Source organism: Apiospora marii (genome assembly GCF_038362585.1).
Source record: "Apiospora marii strain CBS 49790 chromosome Unknown utg000003l_segment0_segment0, whole genome shotgun sequence".
Classification (NCBI taxonomy): Eukaryota; Fungi; Ascomycota; class Sordariomycetes; order Amphisphaeriales; family Apiosporaceae; genus Apiospora; species Apiospora marii.
In genome coordinates this window covers 2,843,720-2,869,445 of record NW_027117374.1, presented here as the reverse complement: position 1 = coordinate 2,869,445, position 25,726 = coordinate 2,843,720, and the positions used below count along the sequence as shown (strand labels likewise).

The following is a 25,726-nucleotide window of genomic DNA, read 5'->3' as shown; positions in this document are numbered from 1 at the left end:
TCGGCTAGTGCTTTCTTTGCGTCTCCCCAATCCCCAACTCCCTAAAGATGGATGCGAAACCAGGTGTTTTTCGAAAGCTTGCGAGGATTGCCATCTCCATCAGCATCTTGATTGGCCTAAGCCATTGAAGCATTTCTTGCATTTCATTTCGCACTCTCGAACTTGGAAGCTTCGATTAGAGTTTTGATCTCTAGGCTGTGCAGCCGGGGAAGAACTGTGGATTTCTGTGCAACTTACAAAGCCCCTCAGGCCATCACTTGGGGTTCTGGGCACCCGACGCGGACGGGGACGGGCAGACGGGCATGGCGGAAGGCACATTCCGACGCAACACGGTCGAAACGGCTGGCCTGATAACGATGAAGTTGCAATATCGAACAGTAGACAAGGAAGGCCTGTCTGATATCCTAGGTCTCATGTCTCACCAGAGCCCTGTTGGACAGGTTGCCGGACTCGTACAAGGGGAGTTAGAGAATTGACCGAAGTAACGTTCCCCAGCTTTTGGGGACTTGACAGGTGCACCCCACTGCGGAGACGGGAAGGTGCATGCGTCACATGTATCAATCAAAAGCAGCCGAAATCTCTTGAGGTCAACATTTCAACGTAGGATGTTGTCAATTTGGCACGATGAGCAGGTGCACCCTTTCAAAATTGTCAAAATGACTTGCACCAGACTCCGACGGGTAAATTGATGCCGTGTCAGGTTGCCTGGGCGGGCAGGCCTGACAGCTCCAGAGCAGGAATGAATGTGACCACTTCAATGTCTCGTGCGCTCTGTAAGCATAGTACCACCAAGCAACCGATAGGCGGCATGCTGCTATCCAGCGAAAGCTGCTGGGGTGCATCTCTAACACAGAAAGATACGGCTTAGATCTCGCATCTGAACTCAGGTCCTCCTGTGTTGTTGTAGAGCTAGTGTGTTTTCTCTGATTCGTGCGGTCGACCAGAACCATTTGTTTCCCAGCTTCTTGATCACAACAATCGGAGCTGTTACAACTTCTTCAAAGCGATGTAGTGTACCTAGGTATCCAATCTACGTTTTCTGGATAAGAAGCAAATCAAGATTCATCACCTCAGCTCAAACACACGTTGAGGCAGCTTGCGCACGAACTTTTCCCGAATTGCCTCCCCATCCATCATGCCATGGACATAACTCTCGCCCATGACATAGTAAAAGTAATGATCGTCAACATGTTCCTCCACCACCACGTCCTCCTTGCTCGAGGATGATTTCACAAAGTCCTTCGCGAGCTTGGCCAGCTCATCCTTGGCTTTGTCCTCGGCCTCCTGCCGACCCTTGGCGATCGCCTGCAGCTTTTCGAGATGAAAGCTGACGAGCTTGGTGGCGCTTTCCACGTATTTCTTGTACTCATCCCCACCCATGCGTATATTTGCATACTGGAAGCCGTTCTTGCACAGCTCTCGGTATCGGGCCCGCCGGACCTGTCTTACTTCGTACCTGCGAATCGTCGATTTGAACTTCTCCATATTGTCTTCCTTTTCTTCGTATCTGAGCTGGACTTGCAAGTTCCGCTTCCGAACGTCTTGGGGTTCTGCCCGGGGCTTGCCAGACCTCTTTCGCTGGAGTGCGTCCTTCAGTTCCTCTCTATTTGAACGAAACAACTCAAAAACCTCTGCTTCGGCGTCTTTGGCCTCCTCTCCAGTACCTGCTTTGAGTGGTTAAGAGAATTTCTGGTACCCACTGAGTGTTGTCTATACGTACAATGGCCCAACGTTCCATGGCGTCAATGAACTTTTGAATCTTGTCCTTGCTCATTGACTCCTCTTTGTCGATTTCTGGATCGGGTGGGCTGGACTCATGACAAAGATACCCTTTGGTTTCTTTTGTTGTCCCGAGAGACTGGTGTTGGTAGATTCGTTCTTCTTGCTTCGGCTACTCTGACTTGGAGTTAGGTCTTCGTCAGCCTTCGGGGGCTTCAATGCCCACGGGCGACACAGGATGTCCAAGAACCTGGACGGGTCCGATACCTGCGATCGCTCGATGCAGAATGAGAAGAAGTCCTTGCAAACGTCTGAGTATGGCAGAGTATAGTCGACACGGTAGGGCTTCTTCTCCAGAAAATTGGACAAGGTACTCAGAAGCAAGGCGTCCTTGGACTTGTCTCCGTGGTAATCGTTGACTTCGGCAGAAGGCGAGGTATCTTTGGCAATGGCCAGTAATGCATAGATCGCATCACGTGGCTCAGTGGCCTCGAATGTAAACAAGGTGGATACCAGGTATTCGAGACTGAGGAGGCCCCGGCGTCCACGAGGGTCGACCGATACTCCTTCAACGTCCGAATCAGACTCGTTGTCATCGTCCTTGCTGGGAGTGACAGCGGACTCTCTATCTCCGAGCTGCTGATAGGCTTGGGTCGCATGGTCTTGATTGGAAGCTGTGTTGTCGTGTGATGCATCCGAGGTGGCGGGAGGGGCAATGCCGGTAGTGGCAGCCATCCTAGAGGATCCAGTCGGCACATCGGGCCGAGCAGGCATGGTGGGAGACCCTGAGCCTCCGCCGTCTCTCAGTTTCTTTCGGTTCTTGGTCTTGTCTGTCTGGGTTTCTGTTGCACGAAAGACCTTGGCTGTCGCTCCGACCAGTAGACTAGCACCGAGATGCGAAACGTACTCGAACCACCCCGGCACATGGTAGAACCTCTCGTCCTTTTGAATTACTTAGGACAGTCTGTGCGTTGCCGTCTCGACCTCAACAAACAGTTCGACGGCGACCGCGAAATCCTTCCATGGAATCTCGTCTGGGCCACAATAGACTTGAGCGTCCAAGGCCAAGGCGATCTCCTGAACAACCCAACGTCTTCCGAACCATGGCCTTTGCATCAAGGCCAGGAGGGCTTGCCACTTATCTGCATTGGCCTCGTTTTTGCAGATGTCGTCAAATCTCTCCAGCCGCATGATCTCTTCGCTGATGAACTTGATGGCCATGGTGCTGTCATCATCGTCATGGCGTAGATACTTGAGAGCTAATACCAGCTCCTACTTGGCCCTCAGCTTGTACTTCTCTTCACCTCGGCGAATGCGGATGGCATAGTCAGCGGCTTCCCTTCCCCAACACCAAGACAAAGCCTCATATTCAACTTCGTTCCTCTGAAGATGGAACGGCGTAAAGGAAGGGTCATCCTTCTTGTCTGGGACACCGTGTGGCACGTAGTTCTCATCGAACTCCACCTCGAACAGTTCGCAGTCGATAATGGGGTTTTGAATTGAACTGGAGTCTAACTTGAGAATTCTGATCCTTTTCTTCATATCCTCTAATTCGGAGTACTCGTACTCCTGGAGATGGACATCTTGATATCTTTGTGTCTTGGACCGCTCGGCCCTTGAAAGGGCCCGTTCCTTGTCGTTCATCAACATGGTGAGGGATTTGAGACAATCCAATACGGAGAGATCAAAGAAGCTTCCACAACTTACACTGACGGTCAATGCGTCCGCCAACTCACCCTAATATAGGCAGCCGGCCTGTTTCTTATGTAGAGACCGGGAGGTCGCATGTTGGCCGACAAGTGGCAGGTGGCGTACTAATTAATGGGAGATCGCCTTGGAGGCAACGTCAAATCGTGGGCAATGACCGGAGATGGTGTGAACGAGTGTCAGATGATAATGCAAGCCTGGTAGCACGTCAGCGGCAGGCAAGGGAATGGGCATGCATTGTGGATTCTGATTGGGAGCCTGGTTCTCGAGTGTTCGGTGAATGATGTGATAGCGAAATGAGGTGGCGTTCTCAAGCTGGGGTCCAGCTGAGACAATGGAAAGTATTACATACTAAAGTACCCCTGATTAGAACGCACGATATGCACCTATGAGCCGCGTCTCTCTCAATGCCCTTTAACTGTCCCATCAATGTTTACGATTTCGGGCTGATAGAAGTTCTGCAACGCATAAAAATGTACGGATACCTACACCAATCATTACCTACTTATCTAATAAATCCAAACGTTCTCTTCAAGTGCCCCTATTGCGAACGGCTATCATATGTTGATTTTGGAACGACATATGGACACGACAAATATTTGGCCTCGGGAAGGCACGCAAATGCAAATGCAACATGCTGTGCCGCACCAACCTTCACACCAAATCGACTTTCAAGCAGCCACGGCGGCTAAAACGTTCCAGCAACCTCTTTTTCTCTGTGTCGGCGTCACACTCTCTTCTCCTGGGCTGAATATGTGCTTATTCATAAATGTTTGCTGGCCAAGGCTTGAGACAGGGAGAATATCGCCTGCAGGCTGCGAGACAGCGGCACTTCGGCCCATCTCCTCATTATGGGATTATTTATTTCTTTTAATATCAGTTTCGACCGTAGCCTGCTTCGCATTGATGATCCTTGCTTATGTATAACAAAACGCCTGCCGTAATGAAAATTCCTAACTCGCATGTGTGTGTGAGCATATCCCTGGTCAATTGCCGATACCCTTCCGACGCACATCGATCTTCTTGCTATCCGCCTTTCCCTGGTTGTAAGCGCCGTCATCGCGTACCGTCATATTTCTGGTCTTGCTTCTGCCCAACTTCATGCCCGTGCTTTTTAGATAGTCGTCCGCGATCTTCGTGGCCGTCTCCCGAAACATGATGAGTTGCCCGTGTGAAGCCCATTTGGACTCTCGTGGCTCGGTATCCTCGCCTGACTCAGGTAGGGGTGATTTGCCCCGTGCAGTCGGCGGCGGACTTGTCTTAAGCTTAGGGGCTTGTGTTTTAGTCTTCTTCCTGTCCTTGCGGAACCACTCTTCGGGTGGGGGCATCTCATTGATGTATTCCAATTCACCGGCTTCTATCATTTCCTCGAGTAGGTCATCTTCGTCAATGGGATGAAATCCGGATTCATCGGAGTCATCGGAATCAGAGCGATATACCCCAGCCTTCTCGGGCTTTTTAAACTTGTCGGATTTCTCAGCCTTCTCAGGCTTTTCAGCTTTCCCGGGGCTGGATGGACCGTAGCCAGTCTTTGCACAACCCTGCGTGGTTGTATTGGTGGCTTCAGAAGATTCCTGGGCCTTGTCCTCCTGTCTAGGTTCCGGCTCGGGAGTAGAAGAGTCAGAATTGGGGGACTTGGCTCGTCCGGCTTCTTTCTCCTTTGTCTTCGTCGCAGTGGTGTTCGAGCGAGCTTTCTTCGCCCGCAGTTCTTCGTCGGCTTTCTCGTCTTGGCAGTCTTCAAGAGCTCATCGCAGATACCATGGCAATAGCTATTCTTGCTTGCAATGCCCTTGTAGGGTCTAGCCCACTCCGAAATGAGGTTATAAGCCATCACGAATGACATGGCCGCCGCGATGGTATTCTGCGCAATACCGTAAAACGTCAAAGTCAACTCTTCCTTGCGGCTTAACGTATAAGTCTTGCAGTCGAAGAACTCGCATATGGCGAGCAAGAGGGTGACGGTGAAGCTTTGGTACCTGACCGTCTTCCCGCGGTCGCCGTCGCAGCGGGTGACGGATACCGTGCTTTGTCCGGCGTATTGGCTCTGCTTCTCCGGCGGCTCGTGGGCCAACACCTCGGCCTGCGTCACGTTGTAGTCTCCCATCAGGCGCGACGCCATGCGGAGAGCTGCTTTGGCCTCTGCCTCGGGCGTGTTTGGATGGTTGCCCCTGTCCAGGCATTTCTTGATGCGCAGCATCATGGCATCGTCACAATCGGTCATGGACGGGCCTGTTCGGCTGGACTTGGCTCCGGCTAGTTCCTTGATGGCCGCTTTGTACACGACGGGGGAAAGGGTTTTGGGCTGGGCGCGCGAACCCTTTGACCGTTTCGGCAGAGGCTTTTCGGGCTCCTCCACATCGTCTACTTTCCGTCGGGGATTTCTTTTCGCAGCCTCCATTATTGCACTCGTTCTACTAATGACTGGCCTAAATAGCAGATTTAATAAGGGGGTTTTACGTTACTCTGGAATAATCGATAATATAGTGTAGCGAGGCGTTGCTCAGGGGTAGGTTTACAGAGACAAACGTTCATTTCTCGCTATAAACCAAAGCTATCTTTTTGTAGTTTCGTAGAAACAAAGCTAAAAAGGAGATATGATTAGTTTGGACCGTCGATAGCAGTGCACAATGCACCATAAACGGTCTGCTTTGAGCTAGGCATGACAAAAGCCGGATCTGTAGGCTTACAAAGGTTTCGCAGCGGGTCAGCAGTCTACGAGCTAACAATGAAGAAGACAGCACAGTCACTGCGATGCTTTTGCTTCCAAAACTGGCAACCCGAAGCCAACGGAACATCACTCGCCTATGGGGGATCAATACCTTGCCGGGCAATCCGGCTGATTCTGGTTGTTGTCTTACAACAATACACAGAAGCCGTATACCTTACTCGAAGAATATAAACAAGAAACTCCTATGACGGGAGACACGCACTCTAGGGTAAGAATGATCCATCTGATAGGTAGAAGTTGAGCTTCTCTTGAGCTCGCCCCTTCCAGGTCCCACACCATCTCCCTGCGATGGCGTGGCCCAGAAGGGGCAGGCGGGATGATGTGGTCTACCCCCTTGGTTGCTCCATGCATAAGCCCTTTATCTTAGCCCATCTCCTCATCACGTAATCATTTGTTTCTTTTGATACCAGTCTCTTCCATAGCCAGTCTCGCATTCATGATCATTGTTCGTATGGTTATTTCTTTTCCATACCCTGCGGTAACCTGATATCCACCGGCCACACTCCGGCTGTTTCAATTCGACCTCAAGATCCGAGAGCCTCTCATTGCTCTATATACCTATAGCCACTTTCTATAGCACTATAGAAAAGAAGGACCTTGAAGTATTCTGTCAATCAAAGTAGCCAATAGCCCCTCAACATAAGCAACGCCCCAAATGACTATGATGCCCGTCATGACATGTCCAGATCATAACCACCAATCCAAATATAGTCGCTCCTTGAATTTTAACACCCCCATGTCCAATGTGGTCCCACCGGGGGGCTGGCCAGGCCGTAAATGTCGAGTTTCGAAGTAGTGGGAATCTGTTGAAAGCACCACGCCTCTCCGCCTATTCTGCTTCCACAGCCTGCACACTGAATACCATCACCGAACTTCAAGCTCTAGCACCTCCGGTCGCAGTTATCTGAAAGGCTTTAACGGGCTGCTGCTCCACCACTCTTTGAACCCCGCTATTTCCGCATTGAGCTTCTTGACTGTCGCTTCGAGTCCTGCGATCGTTACTTGATCTTCGCCCGACTTTTTAAGGAGCGTTAGATTCTCCTGTTGGGCTTGAGCCAACTCATTTTCTTTGCTGCTGATTGTTTCGCGAAGTCGCTCCCGCTCTTTCTGATCCTCGGTCGCCTTCTGATCGCGCTCGCTGATGATGTCTCGGAATTTGGTGATCATCGCCCCTTGTTTTGCGATGGTCTGTACATCCTTAGCCGCCTTAGCCCGAGATCTTCTTCTCTTTAGCATAAATCGTGTCATCCTCCGCTGCATATCGCTGATCACCTTCCAGAGTCGCTTCCGCTCTTGCTTCTCTTCCTCCGCCTTCTGTTCATGCTCGCGGATGGCTTCTCGAAGCTTGGCCATTTCCTCGCGGCTGGCGCGTTGTTCTTGGCGCATCCATTCTATAGTGCGAGAATCCTCATTTCGCTTGACGGCCGCTTCGCGTAAGCTCTTTTCTTTGGCATCGCACTGTTGTCGAAGGTCTTGTAGCATTCTTTCGTGCTCGGACTCGCGTAACTGTCGTTCCGTTTGGGCATTGTCCTCCGCCAATATGGCCGCCTGTTCGCGCTCGATTACTTTGCTCGATAAGTCTCTGTTTTCCGCCTCTAACTTGAAACGGGCTTGCTGTTCGGCCAACAGCTCTTGCTTTGTGTCCGATAAGGTTTTCTGAATGGCTAGGAGGTCTTGCTCGGTCTTAATCAACTTATGATACAGCTCTTTGTTGTGATCCTGCACCGTGTCGAGAAGATCGTGTATGGAACCGAAGATATTATTGTTAACGAACTCTTGGATCATCCCATGGCTGGCCTGGCGTGGCTTTTCAGCGTCTAACAACATATTTTGATCTGGCTCCTCATGGACTAATTTCTTGTCGTCTGTGGAACCCATGTTGTAGTCAGAGTCGGATGCAGACTGCCGAGCGCCATTGGCCTCGGACTTGTCATCGAGACGGGACGGCGAAGAGCAGCGACCATCCGGGAGACGCATTTGTAGGTGGCTATTATTGACATGGATGCATGACTTTGCCGAGTCGTCCGAGCTGCTGTCCTTGAGTACCTTGCCACTAACATAGGTCCTTCCGTTGTAGTTCATTTTGATTGTTATCGGTTTAGTCGGCTCGTTCCGGTTCATTTCGACCTGCAGGCAATTACTGTGGGTGGTAGTTACTGGAGACGAATAGTAAGTGGTCAATAGTTATACCTTCACGGCACAATCCCACTTTGGAGGATTGGAGTCCCAAAGGCGACTGCGTCAAAAATACTGTGTTGGAACTGATTCACGTTAGGACTAGGAGATCGTGAGCCTTGGACGACATTAAAAGGTACAATTTATCCAAGATTATAAACAAAATCGCAAAATTGACTTACTGTGTTCATGTGATAGTGTGATGTTTTGATGCACGCGAGTTGGTGCTACTGAGAAGACATCAGTAGAGTGAACGACGGTATTTGTATGTTCGCGTCGATCCGCTACCAGTCTGCACTCCTCTGGAGCCGGCCGATGCAATGGATCGAGTAGTGATACTGGGCGGGTGCGAGGGTGCTGTTTGTTGTGTCTGCTTGCGAGTTCCAGAGGAACAAGATGCAGAAACGATAGAGAGGAAGTGGTAAAATTGAGAATATGATGGGAAAAACGATGTGTGTGTGTGTGTGTGGTGAGTGAGAGAGAAACTCTGTTAATGAGGAAGGCTGTAGGTGAAGCACAACATTATTTAATGAAATATTTCTAGGCTATATTTCATCTTCTAGGAATCTATTTAGGTACCTTCCTTCCTCTATTGTTTTACTGAACTAATAACAGCTTTATAATCACACAGCTCCAACTGCGGAAGCCCAACGACTCCACCTCACCTTTACCTCACCTTCACCTCGCCTCAATACATCGCCCAACCCTACCCGCATCAACCAAGTCAGCAAACCGCATTTTATTAAGGTAAACGCAGAAAATCAGAAAAGAAAAACCTCTATATTCCCCAAAATGGGAAAGAGCAAGGTAGGTAAACAAGGTAAGCCAAGGGAACTTCACACAACTTACACCACTCGCACTGATAACCTGTCCCGACACCCAATCCCCATCCCGCCCCGCCAATCCAGCCACCACGCGCGCCACCTCGTCGATAGTCCCCAGCCGGTTCTGCATCGGCGTCTGCGCCTGCTGCATCTCGACGATGGCGCGGGGAATCTTGTCGAGCATCTCGCTCTGCACGGGGCCCGGGCTGACGCAGTTGACCGTCGTCCCGTTCTTGCCCAGCTCGGCGGCCCAGCACCGCGTCAGCCCCTCCAGCGCCGCCTTGGACGAGCAGTACAGACTCAAGTCCCGGAACCCGGCGCGCGCCCCGACGGAGCCGATGTTGATGACGCGCGCGTGCTGGGCCGCCAGGTACGGCAGCGCGGCCTGCGTCAGCAGGATCACCCCCCGCACGTTGACGTCGTACACCTCGTTGTAGTCGGCGACGTCGATCTCGCCCAGCGGCACGACGCGCTCGCACCCGGCGTTGTTCACCAGGATGTCGATGACGAACGGCCGCTGCGGGTGGACGACGCCGTCGCCCGTGTGGGCCGCGGCCCGGAACTGGGCCTGCAGGTTCATGATGAGGTGGTGGGGACCCTCGGTGGTCGAGAGGTCCGCCTGCACCGTAAAGGTAGGTGCCGCGTGCGGCAGCGCCCGGATGCGCTCGGCGAGGGCGCGCACCTGGGGTTCGCTGCCGGGCGAGGTGTACGCCAACGCAACCTGGTCCGAAAGTCAGTCAGCTAATCCAGGAAGGGAAGGAGCCGCGAAGAAGACACAGAATAAAGCGAAGAAGAAAAAGAAGGAACCCTTCGGACGACGTGAGTGCTGTTCCCGCTGGGTTGGTCTGTCTTACCGAAGCCCCGCGGCGGGCAAGCTCGAAAGCGATGCCTTCGCCGATCCCCCTACTGGCGCCCGTGACGATCGCCAACTTCCCCTCCAAAGGGAGACTGAATTCAGAAGAGGCCGACATTTCTTTTTGTTCCCTTTTCACCAGCAACCAAATCTAGTGATCGTCGACGGCGTAGTCGTCGTTGCCAAATTAATGATGAATGTATTGATGACAAAAGGTACAGTGTAATATCCCAATCAACTAATTACATCCTCAGACACGAACAAAGCCGGTCGGGCGAAACCGAAAGGCGAAGTTTAAATATCCGTTGCCAAGCCCTGCGATCATACCACGTCAAGAGATTCCTGCAGTCGGCCGGTTCGCCCATTTTCGCCCCCGCCGATCCCCGATCCATCCTCGCTGTTCCGGGGGGTCGGGCCCTCCCAAGACAAGTTTAGCGGCCCGTTGGTCCCAAGACTCCAAACCAAAAAAGCACAACGACAACCTGTGCCGCACGCACGCATGTTGCCGGCGATAAATGCCCCTGTCGGCGTTACGGTAAACGCCGAAACCCGTCGGCGGCTCGACAATGGCTCTTCCCCAGCAATTGTCCAGACTGGGTAAGAGCCATTGTCCAGAGCCCCCTCCCCCAGCGAAGGACCTGGGGTGTGGTTATGCGATAACCCTAACCCTGCGAGTCGAGTCCCAACGGTATTGTCCTTGTCCACAGATAGGCGCGACAAGCGAGAGACGGAGGGAGGATATCGAAAGAAACACGGCATTCGAATCGAGAACGAAACAGAGAACGGTGAAATACTTGCTTTCCTTAAAAGTATGTATCTACCATGCGCATATTCTCAGCTACCGCCGCCGAATTGTACCGCAACTATAGCGTAACAAAAGAAAATCGCAATATATGGTGACATATTATTCTAAAATGGCATCATAAGCAGGAGCCCGTTATCCTCCCACCCAAAGCCATCCCGAAGGACTGGCAGACAAGTTTGTCCCTATCCGTCGCATTATGTCCATTGCCCGATCCCGTAGTCCCCAAACTCATTACCAAAGTCATTAATCGTAAAGGGTATTGTTGATATGTGTAGTGTGCATGTCCAGATCCCAACGCCGTATGCCCTGTAGACGTTGTCTAATAGTCGTATTAGATCCCGGGATGGTTCCCTCTCTTGTTTTCCTTTTGTGTTTCTTTTTTTTTGTTTCTATTTTTCTGTAGTTGCTCATCCCGCCCATCGTCCTCACGAATTGGGGATCGGCGTAAGGAGCAGCACGACCCACTCCGTAACCCCCATGGCGTTCTTGAGCGGCACCCAGTGGCTGTACAAGTTCTCGTTCCTAGGCGCCTTGCCCGCGGCGCCCGAACTCGCGCCTTGTCCCTTCTTCTCGGCGGCGGCCGCGGCGAGTGCCATCATCGCCTCGCTCGACTCGGAGCTCCGCGGCTGGTCGGTGGCGTACCCGCCCGCAAACTGCTGCATCGACTGCCGCGGGCTCGTCGATGTCGACGTCCGCGGCGCCGCCGTGCTGCTCCGCCGGCGCTTCGACAGGAGGCCCGACCGGCTGCCGCTGCCGCGGTCGAGCACAATCTTCATGGTTGTGGAGCGGCCCTCGGCCAGGCGCTCGCGCACCGTGCTCTTGAACGAGCGCGTCACCGTCGGCGAGTGCGCCTTGTCGGCCAGCACGTGGAAGATGTCGGCGCCCGTAGGGTCCGCCCGGATCGAGAGCAGGTCCACGGCCGCCTCGTTGTAGTAAGCCACGGGCAGCTTGAGGCCGTGCTTCTTGGCGTTCTTGCCCCCGTGCGACGGCATGGAGCCAGAGGTGGACGACGAGCCGGAGGACGATGAGGTGCTGGACCCGAACGGGGAGGGGGAAGAAGCAGTCGAGGGAGGGTCCATGGTACCTGGCAGAGGCCCAATCGACCCGTTCACGCCCGGGGAAGGGATAGGGTCGGACGCGACGTAGCGCAATACCATGTAGTGCGAATAGGCGGTGGGGTACACGTGGACCTGGGCGCGCGGCTGGAACCGCTGCGCCGCGAAGCGGGAGTTCTTGGCCATCTTCTGTTGACCAGGCATCGGCTCCGAAGGGTCAACGAGAGGCAGCGGAGGGGCTGAGGCTGCCGTCGCGGAGGCGGCGCGCCGGCGGAAGCTGTCGAAGAGGCGGCGGGACTTCTGCCCGGTGCTGCTATTCCTCACGCTACTGTTCCTGCGGCCTCTCTCCCCGCCCTGCTGCGTCGCGGGAGGTACCGTGTTCTCGGTCGAATGCCTATCGCTCGAGCTCGAGGTGTCGAGCTGGTCGCCCCCAGGCGGCGCCCCCGCGTTGAGGGCGCGCAAGAGGTCCTTACGGCTGTCCAGGTTCTCCGAGACGTTTACCTGTGCGCCGAGCCAATACTGGATTTGGCCCCGCTGCAGATCTTTGAGCGGCAAGAGGAACAATAGGTTCCAGAAGGCTTCGCCGTTCTTCCGGAAGTTGAGGACCAGCTCGACCGTCTCCCGTCCCTCGCGGACGGCCACACGCATACGTCGTAGCGCCTCCATGTCCGTGAACGGCCCTTGCAACATGGAGCAGTTCTGCCCGACAACGTCGGCGCGGGCGTGGCCGGTCAGGGAGACGAAATGGTCCGACACACAGAGAATCGGATTGTCGGCGCCCATGGCATCTGTCATGCAAAAGCTTGTTCCGAGTCCAGGGTACTCGAGCTGAGACGACGAGGCTCCCGCCATCCCAGTCTCGAGCGCAGTCACCGTACACTGGACAAGCTGGTTCTTTACAAACCCCGGGAAGACATCCGTAGCCAGGCGGTTTTCAATATGCGCCCGGGCATCTGAGAAGACTGCTTCCAAGCCGGGTATTGTGGAATGGGCGATGCGCTTGATATCCGAGTTTAGTGTCCTGGATACGGTAGAAGGGAACATGACCGGTTTGGTAGCACCGAGGGCTGTGTACTGAGTAGAGATGCTTGTTAATGCCACAGTCATCTCATTGGTGGCTTGGGCATATTCGCGAATCTAATCCATCCAAGTTAATAATCGATTGCACGCCGGGAGAGAACCAGGCGTCGCGAGGCAAGAGTGAACAACTGACCTTGATGAGGAACTCGACGTTTTCCTCACACCCCTGCTTCTCGCAGTAGTGCAACAGCTGACGCATGACGGCAGGACTGTCGAGCGCCATCTGGAAAGCATCCCGGCCCAGGAAGTCCATGAACGGAAGGCAGGACGTGAAGCCGCTCAGGTTGCCCGGACCATCTCGGCTGAAGGGACTGGCGCAGCGGGCGGATTGCGCGGAGTGCGTGAATCTGTCGGTGGGCGGACTGGGTAGGCCAGGCGAGGAACCACCGAAGGCGCTGGGCGACCTGCCATAGCAGTTGTAGTCGGTGTATTGGCTCAGGGCGTTATCGTTGGTGTGTAGGGTCATGCCGGAATTGCTCTTCAGCCGTAGCGAGAGTCGGTCTGGCCTGAGCATAGGACTCCTGGGCGTTGGGGGTGGGGAGAGCACTCTCGAGGCCGAAGGAATCGCGTTCATCGAGTTGATATTGGGGAGTGCAAACGCACTCTGTCGTCCGCTATGCATGGCCCCCATCCCTTTCGGCGACAGAGGCGTGATCTGGTCGGGCGCTTGAGACATGTTTTCGATTGTTGGACCAGCAAAGGCCGGGCAGCAAAAGTGGGAAGAAGGAGATGCCTGCTGTATGGATCCAAATTCTCAGGACAGGAATTGGAAGCCCAGAAAACCGAAGCCAGCAAGACTGAAGTTTTGATTGGACACCCGCGACATATTTAGCAATTGCAAAGATTAGGGAGAGCCCATGCGCAAGAAACAACTCGCAACAACGAAACCCCCTCTCCCCCAGGGGACTTTGATGGCTTGCGGCATGATCTGGCAAGTAAGCATCAGGGATCCCACTTGGCAGCGCCGGTCATGCCTAGTGGTACTAACAAGATGATGCGCAGGGACTTCTGTGGTGACTATCAATAGAACAGTCCATTGCCCTGGAAATGGCTGCATTCGCAGTGGTGGAGGACTGACGACAATTAGCGAGCAGAAAGCCTCGTTTTGAGTTCCACTTTGGAAAGCATAAGCATGGTGCAGAACGTGTCTAGTCGAATGTGTGGAGGCACTGCCATGGCTTTTTCCGTGGGCAGTAACTGCCGGTGTGGCATGGAGCGGCTGTTTCATGCGGGCGAGATCGCACTTCGGGATAAATAAAATGCAATGCACATCATTCCCCGGACATTTCTATCCACAAGAGCCGATTTAAGCGTCGCAAAAATGCCCATGGAACCCGCATAGAACTCGCGTAGAACAAATTTCGAACGTCCAAGGAATTGCTGCGTACGCGGCTTCTTCCGTCGCGGATGGGGTCTGGGGCGGCTGTTTCATGCAGCGAGATGGCATGTACTGTAGGGCAGCGGGCAGGCTCCAGGTCCTTCAATGGACCCTACATGAACTGTTAGATTGGCTGAGGTGGAAAGTGAGTTAGCGAGCTGGATACAGAAGCCAGATTCCATCAATCACTGGAAATGAATCGGCTAGTCCGTATAGGGGAGCTGCCGCTACTGCCGCTAACAGGTTTGATGTTGATGCGCTCTACAAAACGATGGGGCAGCGCGGAAGACGCAACGGTCTGCGTGCACGCAATTGAGATTAGGGGAATGCTGTGGCGGGGAAGATGTTCAGGGAGGGACCCAGCGCGGCCTGGGGTTGTTGAAATGGGAACCGATTGGCTCCTCCCCGACCAGCAACCACAGCTCACGCCCTTCTGCACGCCCGGACTCCCGGTCCAGACAGCAATTAAATACCACAAATCACCCCCCAACCCTCCTCTCCCTTGACGGGCGTCGCCAGTTTCGTGGATTCACCAAAGACGTGCCCTCAACTAGAAGCTCTTTCGAGGCGCTGGACACGGGCCGACCGTGATACACAATGGCAACGCCATCGATGGACGGCGCGACGCCAGGTGCATCCTCGTGCGACCACGGATCCGTCATCTGACATGAGCAGAAAGGAGTCATTTCCTGGGCTGAACGCCATTGCCCGGAGAAAAACCCCCTGGCAACCAGATACGCGAAGATGATGCCAATGACAACCAGGAACGACCGCGACATCGCCGGGTAGGCTTCGTCTGTGTACGGACATAGTTGCGAAATGATATCCTATGCGAGCCCTTGTTGTTGGCATGGGGAAGAAAGGGTGAGCGTATTAAATGACAGCTCGAGGTAGGCCACAGACGCCACGGCTAATGCTTCAGTGCTTGATCGACATTGACATGCCCAGCACTGACAAAAAGCAACGATACTGAAATCAGCTCCAAGATCTTGCAGAAACGCGATGCCTCAGCTACCCAGCCTCAAACTTGAGGGGAAATAAACCAGATGTTCAAGTTCCTAGGATAGGATCAAGCCGTTGGATATTAGATAAAAATATCGAAGATTATTTTATTTCGAGGAACGCGAACTTAGGAATTCCGCTTCCTTGTCTTTCCTCCATTGACAGGATTCGGCAAATTCGCATGTTCGGCACTTGTAGGCCTCCTCTATTGCGACACCATCTGGTTCTCTCTGGCCTTCCCACCATGCCAAGTTGTATTTGAGATACTTGTCCAATGCTTCGGAATCCACTGGGAAGACCTGGTTGCCAATGATGTGACCGTCGCTACGGTGGCGATACTGAACAGACAAGACATCGCCCATCGACTTGCGACCTTGGGGGAAGGTGGTCTGTAACTCGGATTGCAGCAACGGGACAACCTGTCGCAGCGTTCTATACCTGATCAAATCTGATGACGGAGTCATCGTAGGTTCGAGACTGGGTGACGAGTCCGGATATCGGCCTTGCGGGGCGGATGCTGAGCCGGGTGGGTTGTCTTGGGAAGCAGTGCTCTCCATGTCGGAATCAGCGTCGTAGAAGACCTCATCGTGCAAACTCCCAATCTCCGCCATGAACGCGTCTGAGAAGCGCACTTCGGCTCGTAGGCCATAACGTTCAAAGACGGTAGTGAAGTCCAACTTAGCAGCAGCCATGTCGGAGAGAAGCCGATGGTAGAGGAAGAGTTGAACCTTGGCTGGGCGCACTGCAGCACCTGATGGTAACGTGGCTGCACCTCTAGTCTTGACATCAGTCAGGTAGACCTGGCGTTGATTCGATCCAAAGTAGGTCTTGATGGATGACTGCTGAGCACTTTGGTCTTGGGAGCTTGAGTCTTGGCCAAACTCGGCGTTGGGGTTCGTGTAGCTGATTTCGTCGATGACACCGTTGACAAAATGCCCGTTCACAATTCCCCAAACCTCTAGCTCGCGGGTGAAGCCAGTGTCCCGCAGAGTTCTCAGCCCTTGTATGATATTCCATAAGCGCAGGGCAAACGCTTCCTCTTTGGACGTGATCTGGACCTGGACGGTGGTGTGCACCTGGTCCTCCAAGGTTTGGTGGACTTTGGTGCCGCCGCGCATGGCGGCGGTCCGGGTCTTCCGACCACCAGGTAGCGTGGTCAGTGTATACCAATATTGCAGTTCACACCATGCCCCAGACGACAAATCTGTGACGGTTAGGGGCCTCCTGGGGAAGGAACGGAAGCGCTCCACAGGCGATTGGGTTTGCCTGAGATTGTCATCGACAGACTCATTTGCAGATGGTGCTGCACTTTGTGGCGGTTGCAAGTCCGACAAGGCGCGACTCACTAGACGCTACTAATCAGTCAGAAATGACGGCACAGGAGAATGCGACTTACGATCCGGGTAGTCGACGCCGTCCAGCGGCATGGACGCCATTTGCCAGCTTTCATGGATGGCAGCGCGCGATGCATTGGCCCGCATCGAGGCGGGAGTCCGTGCCTGGCCCATTGAAGCCGGCCGACGGTCACTCGCATCCTGGAAAGATGCATCATCGCAACTTCGTTTCTCGGGCAGCAGCGGGGTAGCTATGCCGACCGTCGGTTGCTGAATTGGTTTCGATGTAGCTTGAGTTTCAATTCGAATGGGTTGAATACCGTCGAGAAGTTCAATGACGAGGTTCTCTTCTTCCAGAGAAAAGTCAGACCCGTAGTCGCTTTCCGGAGATGGGATAATGGTCGACATGTTGAGGTGCGATTAGCAGGGGTTTTCTTTGTGAAAGATAAGGCTCGGGTGGGTTGGCGCGATGGATAATCTATGATGCAAGAATGGCCGAGCCGTCAAAGAGATGGTCCCAAGTCATGATGAATCGACTAGACCCCGTCAATTGAAGGCAGCAGTAGCAGTAGCGGAGATCGGGCGGCGTTGGCCATTCACGTCTGGCATCTTCACTGTTTCTCCAAATCACAGCGACGCGGTGTGGCGAATTCACGAAATCACGTGCTTTTTACCACGATATGCGACATTTTGGAAACACATGCATTATCTCAATCTTCATATAGGGATGCAACATTGATCAATTGATCTGCGACATACTCCGTATGGTGCATATATTGGTTGGGAACGTTGGGCAGTTGGTATTGGTTCAGGCAGTGCTAAAGACTCGTACGGTCGTACCTGCCAGTTTTAATCCACCAAGATTGGACGGATATCAATATATATTCAAGTGTCGATGGACGTCGTAAATTACGATAACTTCAGAGAAGTTACTCATCGAACTCTGCCTCACTCACGATAGTCGCCATGGGTCTTTGGCAGTTGGCAAAGTCAGGTCGTTCAATTGGTTATACCTACCTAATTCCCGCTGCACAGCTTGCTTGGTACATGAATTGAGGTACATTTGGGCTAGGCCCAGGCGCCAGGCCCGAGTCCCGTTGGTCACTTTATCTCGGTGCCTGGAGCTAGCTTTGCACCAGACTGGACTCGTCGCCCCAACCACCAACTGTCCAGCAGCCCACCGTTGCTCTCCCCCACTCCGCTAAAGAGCTCTGGTAGGTAATCCGGTGCTCTGGAGGTGCTGAAGCTGCCGCTGAAACCACAGCCCCATTCCGGCTTGATGTTTTATCTGGCAACCTACATCTTAGCCAGCACAATACGAAGACAGGCAGCCGTTTAATATACATACATGTACAATATCGTCGCCGTTCCGGGATTCCATCTTTCTGTCTAATTCAATTCCTTTCAGCTTCAATCATTGCACTGTGTAAAATTGTTGGTTCTTGTCTTTATTTCTCTTGTAGTGTCGACCCTTTTACCCCCTTTCCAATTGACGAGAATACCCGCATCACCCACCCACGGATTAGCAACAGCCGAAGCTCTCATCCGACAAGCAGCAGATCCATTCCGCCAACCCCACCCATCGCCTCACCGGAAATGCTTAGGGGACACAAGTCGACCGATGTGGTGTTGTCTTCGACGAAGCAGCTGTTGAGCCCGGAAGGTGATGATGATGCTAGCACAAGCCGCCGCGGCGCTGCTGCTGCTGCTGCGGCGGCGAGCCTAGCCACGTTGCCGCCCGAGATCCACCACCTCATCGCGCAACAGCTCATCTACCCCGACGCGCTTTCCCTGAAGCACACCTGCCGCTACTTCTACTCCCTGGTCAACACCGGCGTCCGGCTCAAGGTCGAGTGGCTCGTCCAGCGCCGCATGCTCCACCTCGAGTGCCCCAACGACAAGCGCTGCGACCTGGGCAGCGACTTGAAGTTCTGCAGGGGCAGCGTCCCGTACGTAACTACCGAAACCTTACCTTCATTTCCCCCCTGCCCCTTTCCGTTATCTATACCCCCGCTCATCATCCGCACAAATGCACACACGTTTACTTACTCTGCATTACAGATTGCTCATGCAGCGCCGTCGAGAACACATGGAATGCGAGTCCCGCCCGGGTCTCGGCTGCCTTGTCTTCAGCACGGCCTCATGCGCGCACCGACCGCAGCTCCAGCACCGTTGGGGGAAGTGGTTGCGCCTGCAGCTCACTGTAGAGCTGTGGTGGGTTCTCCTGGCGCTGGCGCCCCTCGTACTCGGCTGGGTCTGGATGCTGGAGGTGGCAGGTTGGGTCCGCGGTGCATAGCAGTGTAAATCAGATGTGTGTACGAGTAGTTTTCTTTACGGGATATCAGGGTGATTGGCGTTGGCGTAGCATCTTGGGTGGTTACAATAGTCTAGCAAGTAGGCATTGTATATTGATCAAATCTGTAGAAGAGCCAAATGAAAATAACTTCAAACAGCTGCCACCAGTCCAACGACTGCGGCAATGGTCCAGAGGGTCGTGATCCCGCACCATCCTTGCCTCCACGATACGCCATCGCTGATGGGAGCTGTCTGTGACGCCTTGGCTGTCTGGTTCGACGCCGCGAGTCCTTGGTTCGTCAGTTCAGCAGCGGTCATCTTGCCGCCCGAGAAGGTCGCCTGCGTCTGGCTCAGGACCTTATCGACGCCGACCATGGCCTTGCGGAGCCCCGGCTGCGTCTGCGCCGTCATGACCACCTGCAGTGACGCGAACAGCTGGTCCATCTTGTTCTGGACGCCGGCCGCATCCTCGACCACCTTGCCGCCGACACCTTCCTTCATCATGATTGGGGCCTAATCAGAAACACGGATTAGTGCGAAAGTCCAGCTTGCCAATTATACCGGATGGCGGCGGCTTACCTTCTCCTTCAGCGCCCCGGCAACGGCCTTGACCTTGGGCAGCATGGCCGCGACCTGGCCCGCCACCGCGGAGTTCTCCTTGTCCTTCAGCGGCTTGGTCTTTTTGACGGAGGCGGTGGCGTCGTCGAGAGCGGCCTCGGTCGCCTTCTCGGCCTTGTCGGCCGGCACCAGGGACAGGTACCCGATCTTGTAGTTGTTGATGGCGCCTGCCCAGCCGTCCAAACCGTCGCTGACGGCGCCGATCTTGGCGATGATGTCTTGGGCACCACCCTCGGGGGCGGCGGCTCCTCGTATGATGTTGGCGTGTGGCGGTAAGGCGCTGGCACCAGACTGAGCTGCCAGGTACGCAACGACGGCAAACGTTGTGATGTAAAAATGCATTTTTCTTAGCGACGTGTTGTTGGGATGGTGCGACTAGGAGTGACCGATCCGAGGTTGGGGTAGGCGTTAGGAGTTTGGGTTGATAGACAGGGAGATGCAAAAATGTGAAAGACTTAGGCTTGGGGAAGCGAAAGACTCGATACAGACAAGATTTCCGGGGTGAAAGTTGGGAGTAACTCGAGTATCTAAAGTATCCAAGGTAGTGGATATTCTATTGAAGATAACTTCACCAATTCTTGATGTCGTTGGCGATTCCAAGAGAGTATAGGATTGCGGGAGCCGCGCGGCAAATGCCTTTATACACAGACTCATCGTGTCGATAATCCGGGAGCCGGATCGACCGCAGCATCACCTACGTGACTTGCATCAATTACGATAGTCCGACTTCTCCGACTGTTCCGATCCCGAACACAGCCTCGACTCAGCTGGCGAGGCTGGTACTAAGCCCCATACGAATAACGCATGCGGCCCTCGTCCTCATCTTCAGACGAGAGAAAAGGGTTCGAGCTAGGGGATGGGAACGAGTCTCAAGTGGATGCCCAAAGCTCGGATGAACACCATCCAGCCCCCTGGGCCCCGGCGCAAGTTTTACCTTTCCGAACGGCAGGAACTCTTCATGTCCGTTCACAGCTAGGTCCTGGGCCTGGCGGATCCTTCTTCAGATGAAACGGGTTCGTTCGTATACGAAAGCGCAACTGCCGAGAAGTTGCGGTAGAGCATGACGGGGGTGATGTAATATCGGATAGCATAACCCGTGTTTCTGGATAACATATTGGAAGCCGTTTTCGGGCTTCTGTTTCGATCCGCGGGAGTCGGATACGATCGTTGGATCGTCTATTCTCCCTGGGAACGCATCGGATCTGTTGTCTTGTCTCCATCTTTGGGTTCATGACATCGTCGAGTAACATGCTCGTTGTGTGTCTCGATGCTCCTTCATAAACATTGCCCACAGCACTGACCAAGATAAGGCGGGAAGCGCAAGGCTCGAAATCCAAGCCCAACTCGGAAACTTCCATGGCCAGGTCTAGAACGCCCTTTCCACACTCGCAACCGAGGCGAGATATTGATCATCACTCCACCGGCTACTACATTGGCACCAGGTGCTCGGTTACGGAAGTGTCCGATACGGAAGGTCGCCAGACCAGGGCCAATCGTATGTTGAATGTGACCCAGTTCGTCGCAAGTCGCGAGCACGACGCCTTAGCATCCTGTGTCGGCCGCAGCACGTGTCACAGCAGTACTGTCCCGTATAAGAGGAAGGAGGAGCCGACGACGGGTCACACCCTTCGTAATGGCTGGTCTGATGTGATTTGTCGTGTCTGCTTCGTTTCTCTTCGGGTAATTACGCATTCCCTTTTCCTTCGTTTTAAACCTTTGCTATCACACCAGCATGACCGCTGGCAGCCCTGTTGGTCCTTCTTTACGCCTTCCAACCAAGCTACTGCCCACCTGAGCCGGATGCCCGAGAGCATCATGGCTATCACCACATGGTTTCTCTGCCTCACCACTCTGGCAGTGGTTTCGCACGGCGCACGTATCAGGGTAGATGTTGGGTCCAACGGTGCTCCCGCCTTGGTGTATACCCCGAAGGTGGTAACTGCGCAAGTGGGAGACATCGTCGACTTCCACTTCGTCGACGAGAATGCGGCATCCAGCGTGGTACGTGGGGTGGCTGGCGCGCCTTGTACCCCCTTCACGCCCACCAAGAAAGGCTTCTTCAACTCTGGGTTCGTCCTCGGCGACCCAACAGGGGTAGGTTGCTTAGTTTCTCCCCTTGGCTGCTTCCTTCTCGAGAACTAGAGGAGAAAAAAAAAGGAAGAACGTCCAAGGCTGATGTTGGTTGGACTGCATAGAGCAATGTGTTTTCTGTCAAGATCAACGAGACAACCCCGATCCCGATATACTGCAGTGTGGGTGGGCACTGCCGGGCTGGCATGATCGGCTACATAAACCCTGGCCAGGGCGACTTCGAGGCCTACGCATCCGCCACCGCAAAGCTTACGCAGAATCAGCCGCCCCCGATGGTGCCTCAGACAGGTGGCGTGTTCCAGCAGGGTGTGGACGGGGGCTACATAATGATCACTTTCGTGAACGGTAAGCATTTGAAATATGCTGGTATTGGTACTGTGGCTAACCAGGCTTTTACCTAGGCGGACCCGGCGGTGGTGGCGGCAGCTCCGGAGGCAGCGCTGGAGATCCGTTAGCCTCGGCTGCGGATGCATTGCTGGGCGCTCCTGGTGGCTCTAAGGGTTCCAAAGGTTCTAGAAGAGCGAACTAGTGTGGGAATTCGTGTGGCAGGAAATTGGCAACGGATGAAGTCTTGGTTCGGCTTCGGTGAATAGACTGTATCATATCACGATTAACAAGCATAATACATCAATAATTTTCAAGGCGTCTGTTTGGGCACTTTTCACCCGTCAAAACAAGGATTCCTTTGACTTTTCGTACCCACACTAGAAGGCATATTGTTATCCCGGTAGAAGCTAGGACAAATTCAAGCCTCTTACTTGCTCGGAAATCAATTCTGTTTTCTTGCCAAAATAGGCTACCCAGAGTGAATAGAGTGGGGTAAGGATGTATGGGGTCTATCCCAAAGGTGCTCGGCAAGGCACCCCTGACATCGGCCCGGGAAGCTGTCCGGATCGGGTCAAGATTGATGCAAGACACTGCTTGAAGATTCATCGTGGTTCTGCTCAAAAATTTATGTCAATAGGAGCACGTAGGAATACAAGCAAAAAGGCCTACGGCCAAGAAATGTAATGCGAATCCCATAAGAGAAGGATAACGGCATCAGGAGCCAAGACCTCTAGTCGAGATAACTCCAAGATTGAGATGAGGCAAGTTGCCAAGAAAGCTCCGATACAGCGAGTAAGAAGGTTCTATAGTCACTGCAGATTATCGAACTCTATCCCAGACTGTAACGGGGAAGAGCTTCCCATATCGAACAGGTCAGTATCGTCACTGGCAATTGGCGACTTTCTTTAAATTGATATCAGGACCCATTGCTTTAGACTTGTGCTGTTCGTGTCACTCACTATCCCATCACCCGCGCACTAATTAATGATCACCATGAAGTTCATTACAAGTCTTCTGCTATTCGTCAGCGCCGCTAGTGCGTCTACCTACGAGCGTCTCAACAAGAACAACACGGTGCGTCACTTTGTGTGCGTCACTTTGTTGCCAACTCAATGTTATCCCTCCAATCATCTTTACTAACGGCAACATCGGTGACAGGTCTTTGTGATTGTCGATATCCAGGTCGGCCTCTTCAGCATCGCCAGGGACTACGACGCCATCCTTTACCGCGATGCCATCTACGCGCACGCCGAGCTGGCCCATGTCTTTGGCACTCCCATGGTTCTGACTACCTCGGGCGACGTCGGTGAGTTCCCCTGATCCGTCCCAGTGTTGGCTTATCACGTGTGCAGGATGACTGTACTAACGATGGCTTCCCAGGCCCTAACGGCCCGCTGCCGGCCGACTTCCTCGACATGTTTCCGAATGCTCCCCTGGTTAAGCGACTGGGAGAGGTGTAAGTTGCCAAAGTTTTCTGCCTAGCTGGAAAGGTGACTCCTGAAGGGCATTCTAACATAAGACTCCCGCTCTAGAAATGCCTGGGACAATGCGGAGTTCCGCCAGGCCATCGAAGCTACGGGCAAAAAGCAAGTTGTCCTGGCTGGCATCACCACCGACGTCTGTAAGTTAAACCCGACCCCCACAGGTCCTAAATTGAAACTTCGTATTGCAAACAGGGAGCTAAGCATCTGAGGATCATCGGAACAGGCACCACTTTCCTTGCCCTATCGCTACGGGAGGCGGGTTACAGCGTCTTTGTCAACGTCGAGGCCTCGGGCACCACCACCAAACTCGTACGCACCGTCAGCAACGACCGGATGCGCGATGCCGGTGTCCAGGTGCTGTCGACCTTTGCCATTATGAGCGAACTGATGCGCGACTGGCGAGCGTGAGTTGTTGCTTGGGTCCCTCCCCCTTTGTGAGCACTCTGAAAGCTGACCCGGCCCCTTCTTTCTTTTCTTATAGGACCCCTGGTGCTGCCGAGCTCTTCCCCTTCCTCGACAAGTACTACCCTGCGTACGCCATGGTTGCTCGTGCACACCGTGCGGCCGTCGAGAATGGGACTATCATCACTGGCGAGGACAAGCTTCACTAAATATGGCATTGTTCAAGGCCGTCATCTTGAGCTGTATGATTCCGTGGCTTGAATAATGTGCGCGCCTTTCGCGTTGCCAAACGTGTACTTGTGGTGTCATCGTGGAAAATATGTTAAGTGCCTACGTTTGTTCATCTCGTTATGCTATTGTGCGTTGTGGGTCACAAAGCAAATAGGAAGCCAGGTACCATGACAATCAGAGACATCAAGCAAAAGGATCAAAAAAAAAAAAATTTCCGATGCAGGGAATCGAACCCTGGGCCCGAGAACTTCCATTGGACGAGAATCTCTAATGTTTACCACTACACCACATCGGACTATAGGGCAAGTTGACGTTGCTTGATGGTAGATGAGTTGTTAATAAGCATCAAGTACGGAAGCTATGCTGGAGTTCGTGTGATATTAACTTGCAAGGGAAGGAACGTGGGGCAGTCGGACAGGCACAAGTCAAGTGGAAGCAACGTGACTCCAGTCTCCCCTGGTAGAGTCCATATTGGCAGCCTCGAATCAGCTTTAGCTACGGTATCATGCCATTCCGGGCGCCTTACCATTTACGCATATTGGCATCCAGGCACTCATACATCATGCGAGAAGATCAAACGCTAAGCTCTACCATACTACCTCAGCGAACTACAGTTTGTATGGTTTATTGGGACACGTTGCGCATGGAACCTTGGCAGTTTATGGTCATTCTCATTATCTACCCGATGTGTTTAATGCCGAAAACCTTTCCTTGTAGTTCCGTGTTGTGTCCTGGTCATGCCAGACGCATGTCTCAAGACGTTGTGTACGGAAATAATGAATCGCAATGTAGAAAGAAATCTCAGTCGGCCAAACCCGACTCGAAACCAGAACCGAACACAGTATCACCCCATTTCTATCGAAGGAGGCTCAAGAAAGAAGTGAGATGATTGTTTGCCTATGACGTAGTCAAGGTCAGTACATGCGTGCCCAAGTGATCGAATGTAGGTATGCAGGGGTATCAACTCACGTGAATGTTGACCCCATTTACGAAGAATCAAGCCTCATCCTCATCCTCATCCTCATCCTCATCCTCATCTTCGGCGTAGTTGACCTTCTTGTTCTCGGTGGCGGCACGGCGAGGTCGCTTGGGGGCAGGTTCGGCGTCATCGTCGTCGTCATCGTCGTCGCCGTCGTCGTCGTCCTCCTCCTCCTCATCCTCATCATCCTCATCCTTAACGATCTTGCGCTTGTTGGCACGGCCAGTCCGCTTGGTGTTGGCCTTAGGCTTCGAGGCACCGGCGCCAGAGGGGGCTTTGGCCTTGCTGGTCTCGTCCCTCTTGAGAGCAGCCTCGAATCTCTCGCGCATTGTGCGCCAGTGGCGCCTATGATGACGGAAAACAGCCAGTTAGTAGGCATACTTTCAATAAAAACTGCGGGTAGCTTGTCCATATACGCGATGGCATGAACACAAAGGTAACAACTTACTTGCAGACAGCAGGCGTCGGGCTATCACCGAAGACCTGCGAAAGGATGGGCTCAGCGTCCTTCCAACTGATCTTCTGAAGGTCCCCATTGACTAGCATCACGACCGCCATAGCGAGTCGGAGCTCTTGATCGCTGTCCCAGGCATTCGGCATGTTGATGTCGTGATGGATGAAGAAAATGTTGAGATGGAT

The 25,726-nt window shown here is 53.4% G+C and overlaps 14 protein-coding genes across 14 annotated transcripts; 3 read left to right on the top strand and 11 right to left on the bottom strand.

Annotated features, from left to right (window-relative positions):
• Nucleotides 1-1,065: 1,065 nt before the first annotated feature.
• On the bottom strand, nucleotides 1,066-1,485 carry PG985_004424 (uncharacterized protein; the record flags this gene model as incomplete). The annotated part of the gene is made up of 1 exon (XM_066824193.1): nucleotides 1,066-1,485. One exon carries the CDS (start codon nucleotides 1,483-1,485, stop codon nucleotides 1,066-1,068), a length of 420 nt encoding a protein of 139 aa, XP_066687353.1.
• A 285-nt stretch (nucleotides 1,486-1,770) lies between these two features.
• Nucleotides 1,771-2,493, bottom strand: PG985_004423 (HET-domain-containing protein; the record flags this gene model as incomplete). The annotated part of the gene is made up of 1 exon (XM_066824192.1): nucleotides 1,771-2,493. One exon carries the CDS (start codon nucleotides 2,491-2,493, stop codon nucleotides 1,771-1,773), a length of 723 nt encoding a protein of 240 aa, XP_066687352.1.
• Nucleotides 2,494-2,673: 180 nt separating this feature from the next.
• On the bottom strand, nucleotides 2,674-2,940 carry PG985_004422 (uncharacterized protein; the record flags this gene model as incomplete). Its single annotated transcript, XM_066824191.1, has 1 exon — nucleotides 2,674-2,940. One exon carries the CDS (start codon nucleotides 2,938-2,940, stop codon nucleotides 2,674-2,676), a length of 267 nt encoding a protein of 88 aa, XP_066687351.1.
• Nucleotides 2,941-2,991: 51 nt separating this feature from the next.
• On the bottom strand, nucleotides 2,992-3,369 carry PG985_004421 (uncharacterized protein; the record flags this gene model as incomplete). The annotated part of the gene is made up of 1 exon (XM_066824190.1): nucleotides 2,992-3,369. The coding sequence occupies one exon, from the start codon at nucleotides 3,367-3,369 to the stop codon at nucleotides 2,992-2,994; it is 378 nt and encodes a 125-aa protein (XP_066687350.1).
• A 1,043-nt stretch (nucleotides 3,370-4,412) lies between these two features.
• Nucleotides 4,413-5,824, bottom strand: PG985_004420 (ankyrin repeat protein; the record flags this gene model as incomplete). The annotated part of the gene is made up of 2 exons (XM_066824189.1): nucleotides 4,413-5,143; nucleotides 5,185-5,824. The coding sequence occupies 2 exons, from the start codon at nucleotides 5,822-5,824 to the stop codon at nucleotides 4,413-4,415; spliced, it is 1,371 nt and encodes a 456-aa protein (XP_066687349.1).
• A 1,230-nt stretch (nucleotides 5,825-7,054) lies between these two features.
• Nucleotides 7,055-8,236, bottom strand: PG985_004419 (uncharacterized protein; the record flags this gene model as incomplete). The annotated part of the gene is made up of 1 exon (XM_066824188.1): nucleotides 7,055-8,236. The coding sequence occupies one exon, from the start codon at nucleotides 8,234-8,236 to the stop codon at nucleotides 7,055-7,057; it is 1,182 nt and encodes a 393-aa protein (XP_066687348.1).
• Nucleotides 8,237-9,017: 781 nt separating this feature from the next.
• On the bottom strand, nucleotides 9,018-10,124 carry PG985_004418 (dehydrogenase; the record flags this gene model as incomplete). Its single annotated transcript, XM_066824187.1, has 3 exons — nucleotides 9,018-9,035; nucleotides 9,179-9,874; nucleotides 10,008-10,124. 3 exons carry the CDS (start codon nucleotides 10,122-10,124, stop codon nucleotides 9,018-9,020), a joined length of 831 nt encoding a protein of 276 aa, XP_066687347.1.
• Nucleotides 10,125-11,236: 1,112 nt separating this feature from the next.
• Nucleotides 11,237-13,622, bottom strand: PG985_004417 (uncharacterized protein; the record flags this gene model as incomplete). Its single annotated transcript, XM_066824186.1, has 2 exons — nucleotides 11,237-13,003; nucleotides 13,080-13,622. The coding sequence occupies 2 exons, from the start codon at nucleotides 13,620-13,622 to the stop codon at nucleotides 11,237-11,239; spliced, it is 2,310 nt and encodes a 769-aa protein (XP_066687346.1).
• Nucleotides 13,623-15,433: 1,811 nt separating this feature from the next.
• Nucleotides 15,434-17,068, bottom strand: PG985_004416 (defects in morphology protein 1; the record flags this gene model as incomplete). The annotated part of the gene is made up of 2 exons (XM_066824185.1): nucleotides 15,434-16,671; nucleotides 16,723-17,068. The coding sequence occupies 2 exons, from the start codon at nucleotides 17,066-17,068 to the stop codon at nucleotides 15,434-15,436; spliced, it is 1,584 nt and encodes a 527-aa protein (XP_066687345.1).
• Nucleotides 17,069-18,256: 1,188 nt separating this feature from the next.
• PG985_004415 (uncharacterized protein) lies at nucleotides 18,257-18,956 on the top strand (the record flags this gene model as incomplete). Its single annotated transcript, XM_066824184.1, has 2 exons — nucleotides 18,257-18,609; nucleotides 18,722-18,956. 2 exons carry the CDS (start codon nucleotides 18,257-18,259, stop codon nucleotides 18,954-18,956), a joined length of 588 nt encoding a protein of 195 aa, XP_066687344.1.
• Nucleotides 18,957-19,105: 149 nt separating this feature from the next.
• Nucleotides 19,106-19,915, bottom strand: PG985_004414 (uncharacterized protein; the record flags this gene model as incomplete). The annotated part of the gene is made up of 2 exons (XM_066824183.1): nucleotides 19,106-19,468; nucleotides 19,535-19,915. The coding sequence occupies 2 exons, from the start codon at nucleotides 19,913-19,915 to the stop codon at nucleotides 19,106-19,108; spliced, it is 744 nt and encodes a 247-aa protein (XP_066687343.1).
• Nucleotides 19,916-21,388: 1,473 nt separating this feature from the next.
• PG985_004413 (uncharacterized protein) lies at nucleotides 21,389-22,193 on the top strand (the record flags this gene model as incomplete). Its single annotated transcript, XM_066824182.1, has 3 exons — nucleotides 21,389-21,667; nucleotides 21,769-22,009; nucleotides 22,066-22,193. 3 exons carry the CDS (start codon nucleotides 21,389-21,391, stop codon nucleotides 22,191-22,193), a joined length of 648 nt encoding a protein of 215 aa, XP_066687342.1.
• Nucleotides 22,194-22,984: 791 nt separating this feature from the next.
• On the top strand, nucleotides 22,985-24,086 carry PG985_004412 (isochorismatase; the record flags this gene model as incomplete). Its single annotated transcript, XM_066824181.1, has 6 exons — nucleotides 22,985-23,065; nucleotides 23,150-23,297; nucleotides 23,372-23,447; nucleotides 23,524-23,612; nucleotides 23,699-23,879; nucleotides 23,957-24,086. The coding sequence occupies 6 exons, from the start codon at nucleotides 22,985-22,987 to the stop codon at nucleotides 24,084-24,086; spliced, it is 705 nt and encodes a 234-aa protein (XP_066687341.1).
• Nucleotides 24,087-25,104: 1,018 nt separating this feature from the next.
• On the bottom strand, nucleotides 25,105-25,687 carry PG985_004411 (uncharacterized protein; the record flags this gene model as incomplete). Its single annotated transcript, XM_066824180.1, has 2 exons — nucleotides 25,105-25,432; nucleotides 25,536-25,687. The coding sequence occupies 2 exons, from the start codon at nucleotides 25,685-25,687 to the stop codon at nucleotides 25,105-25,107; spliced, it is 480 nt and encodes a 159-aa protein (XP_066687340.1).
• Between the last annotated feature and the right edge of the window lie 39 nt (nucleotides 25,688-25,726).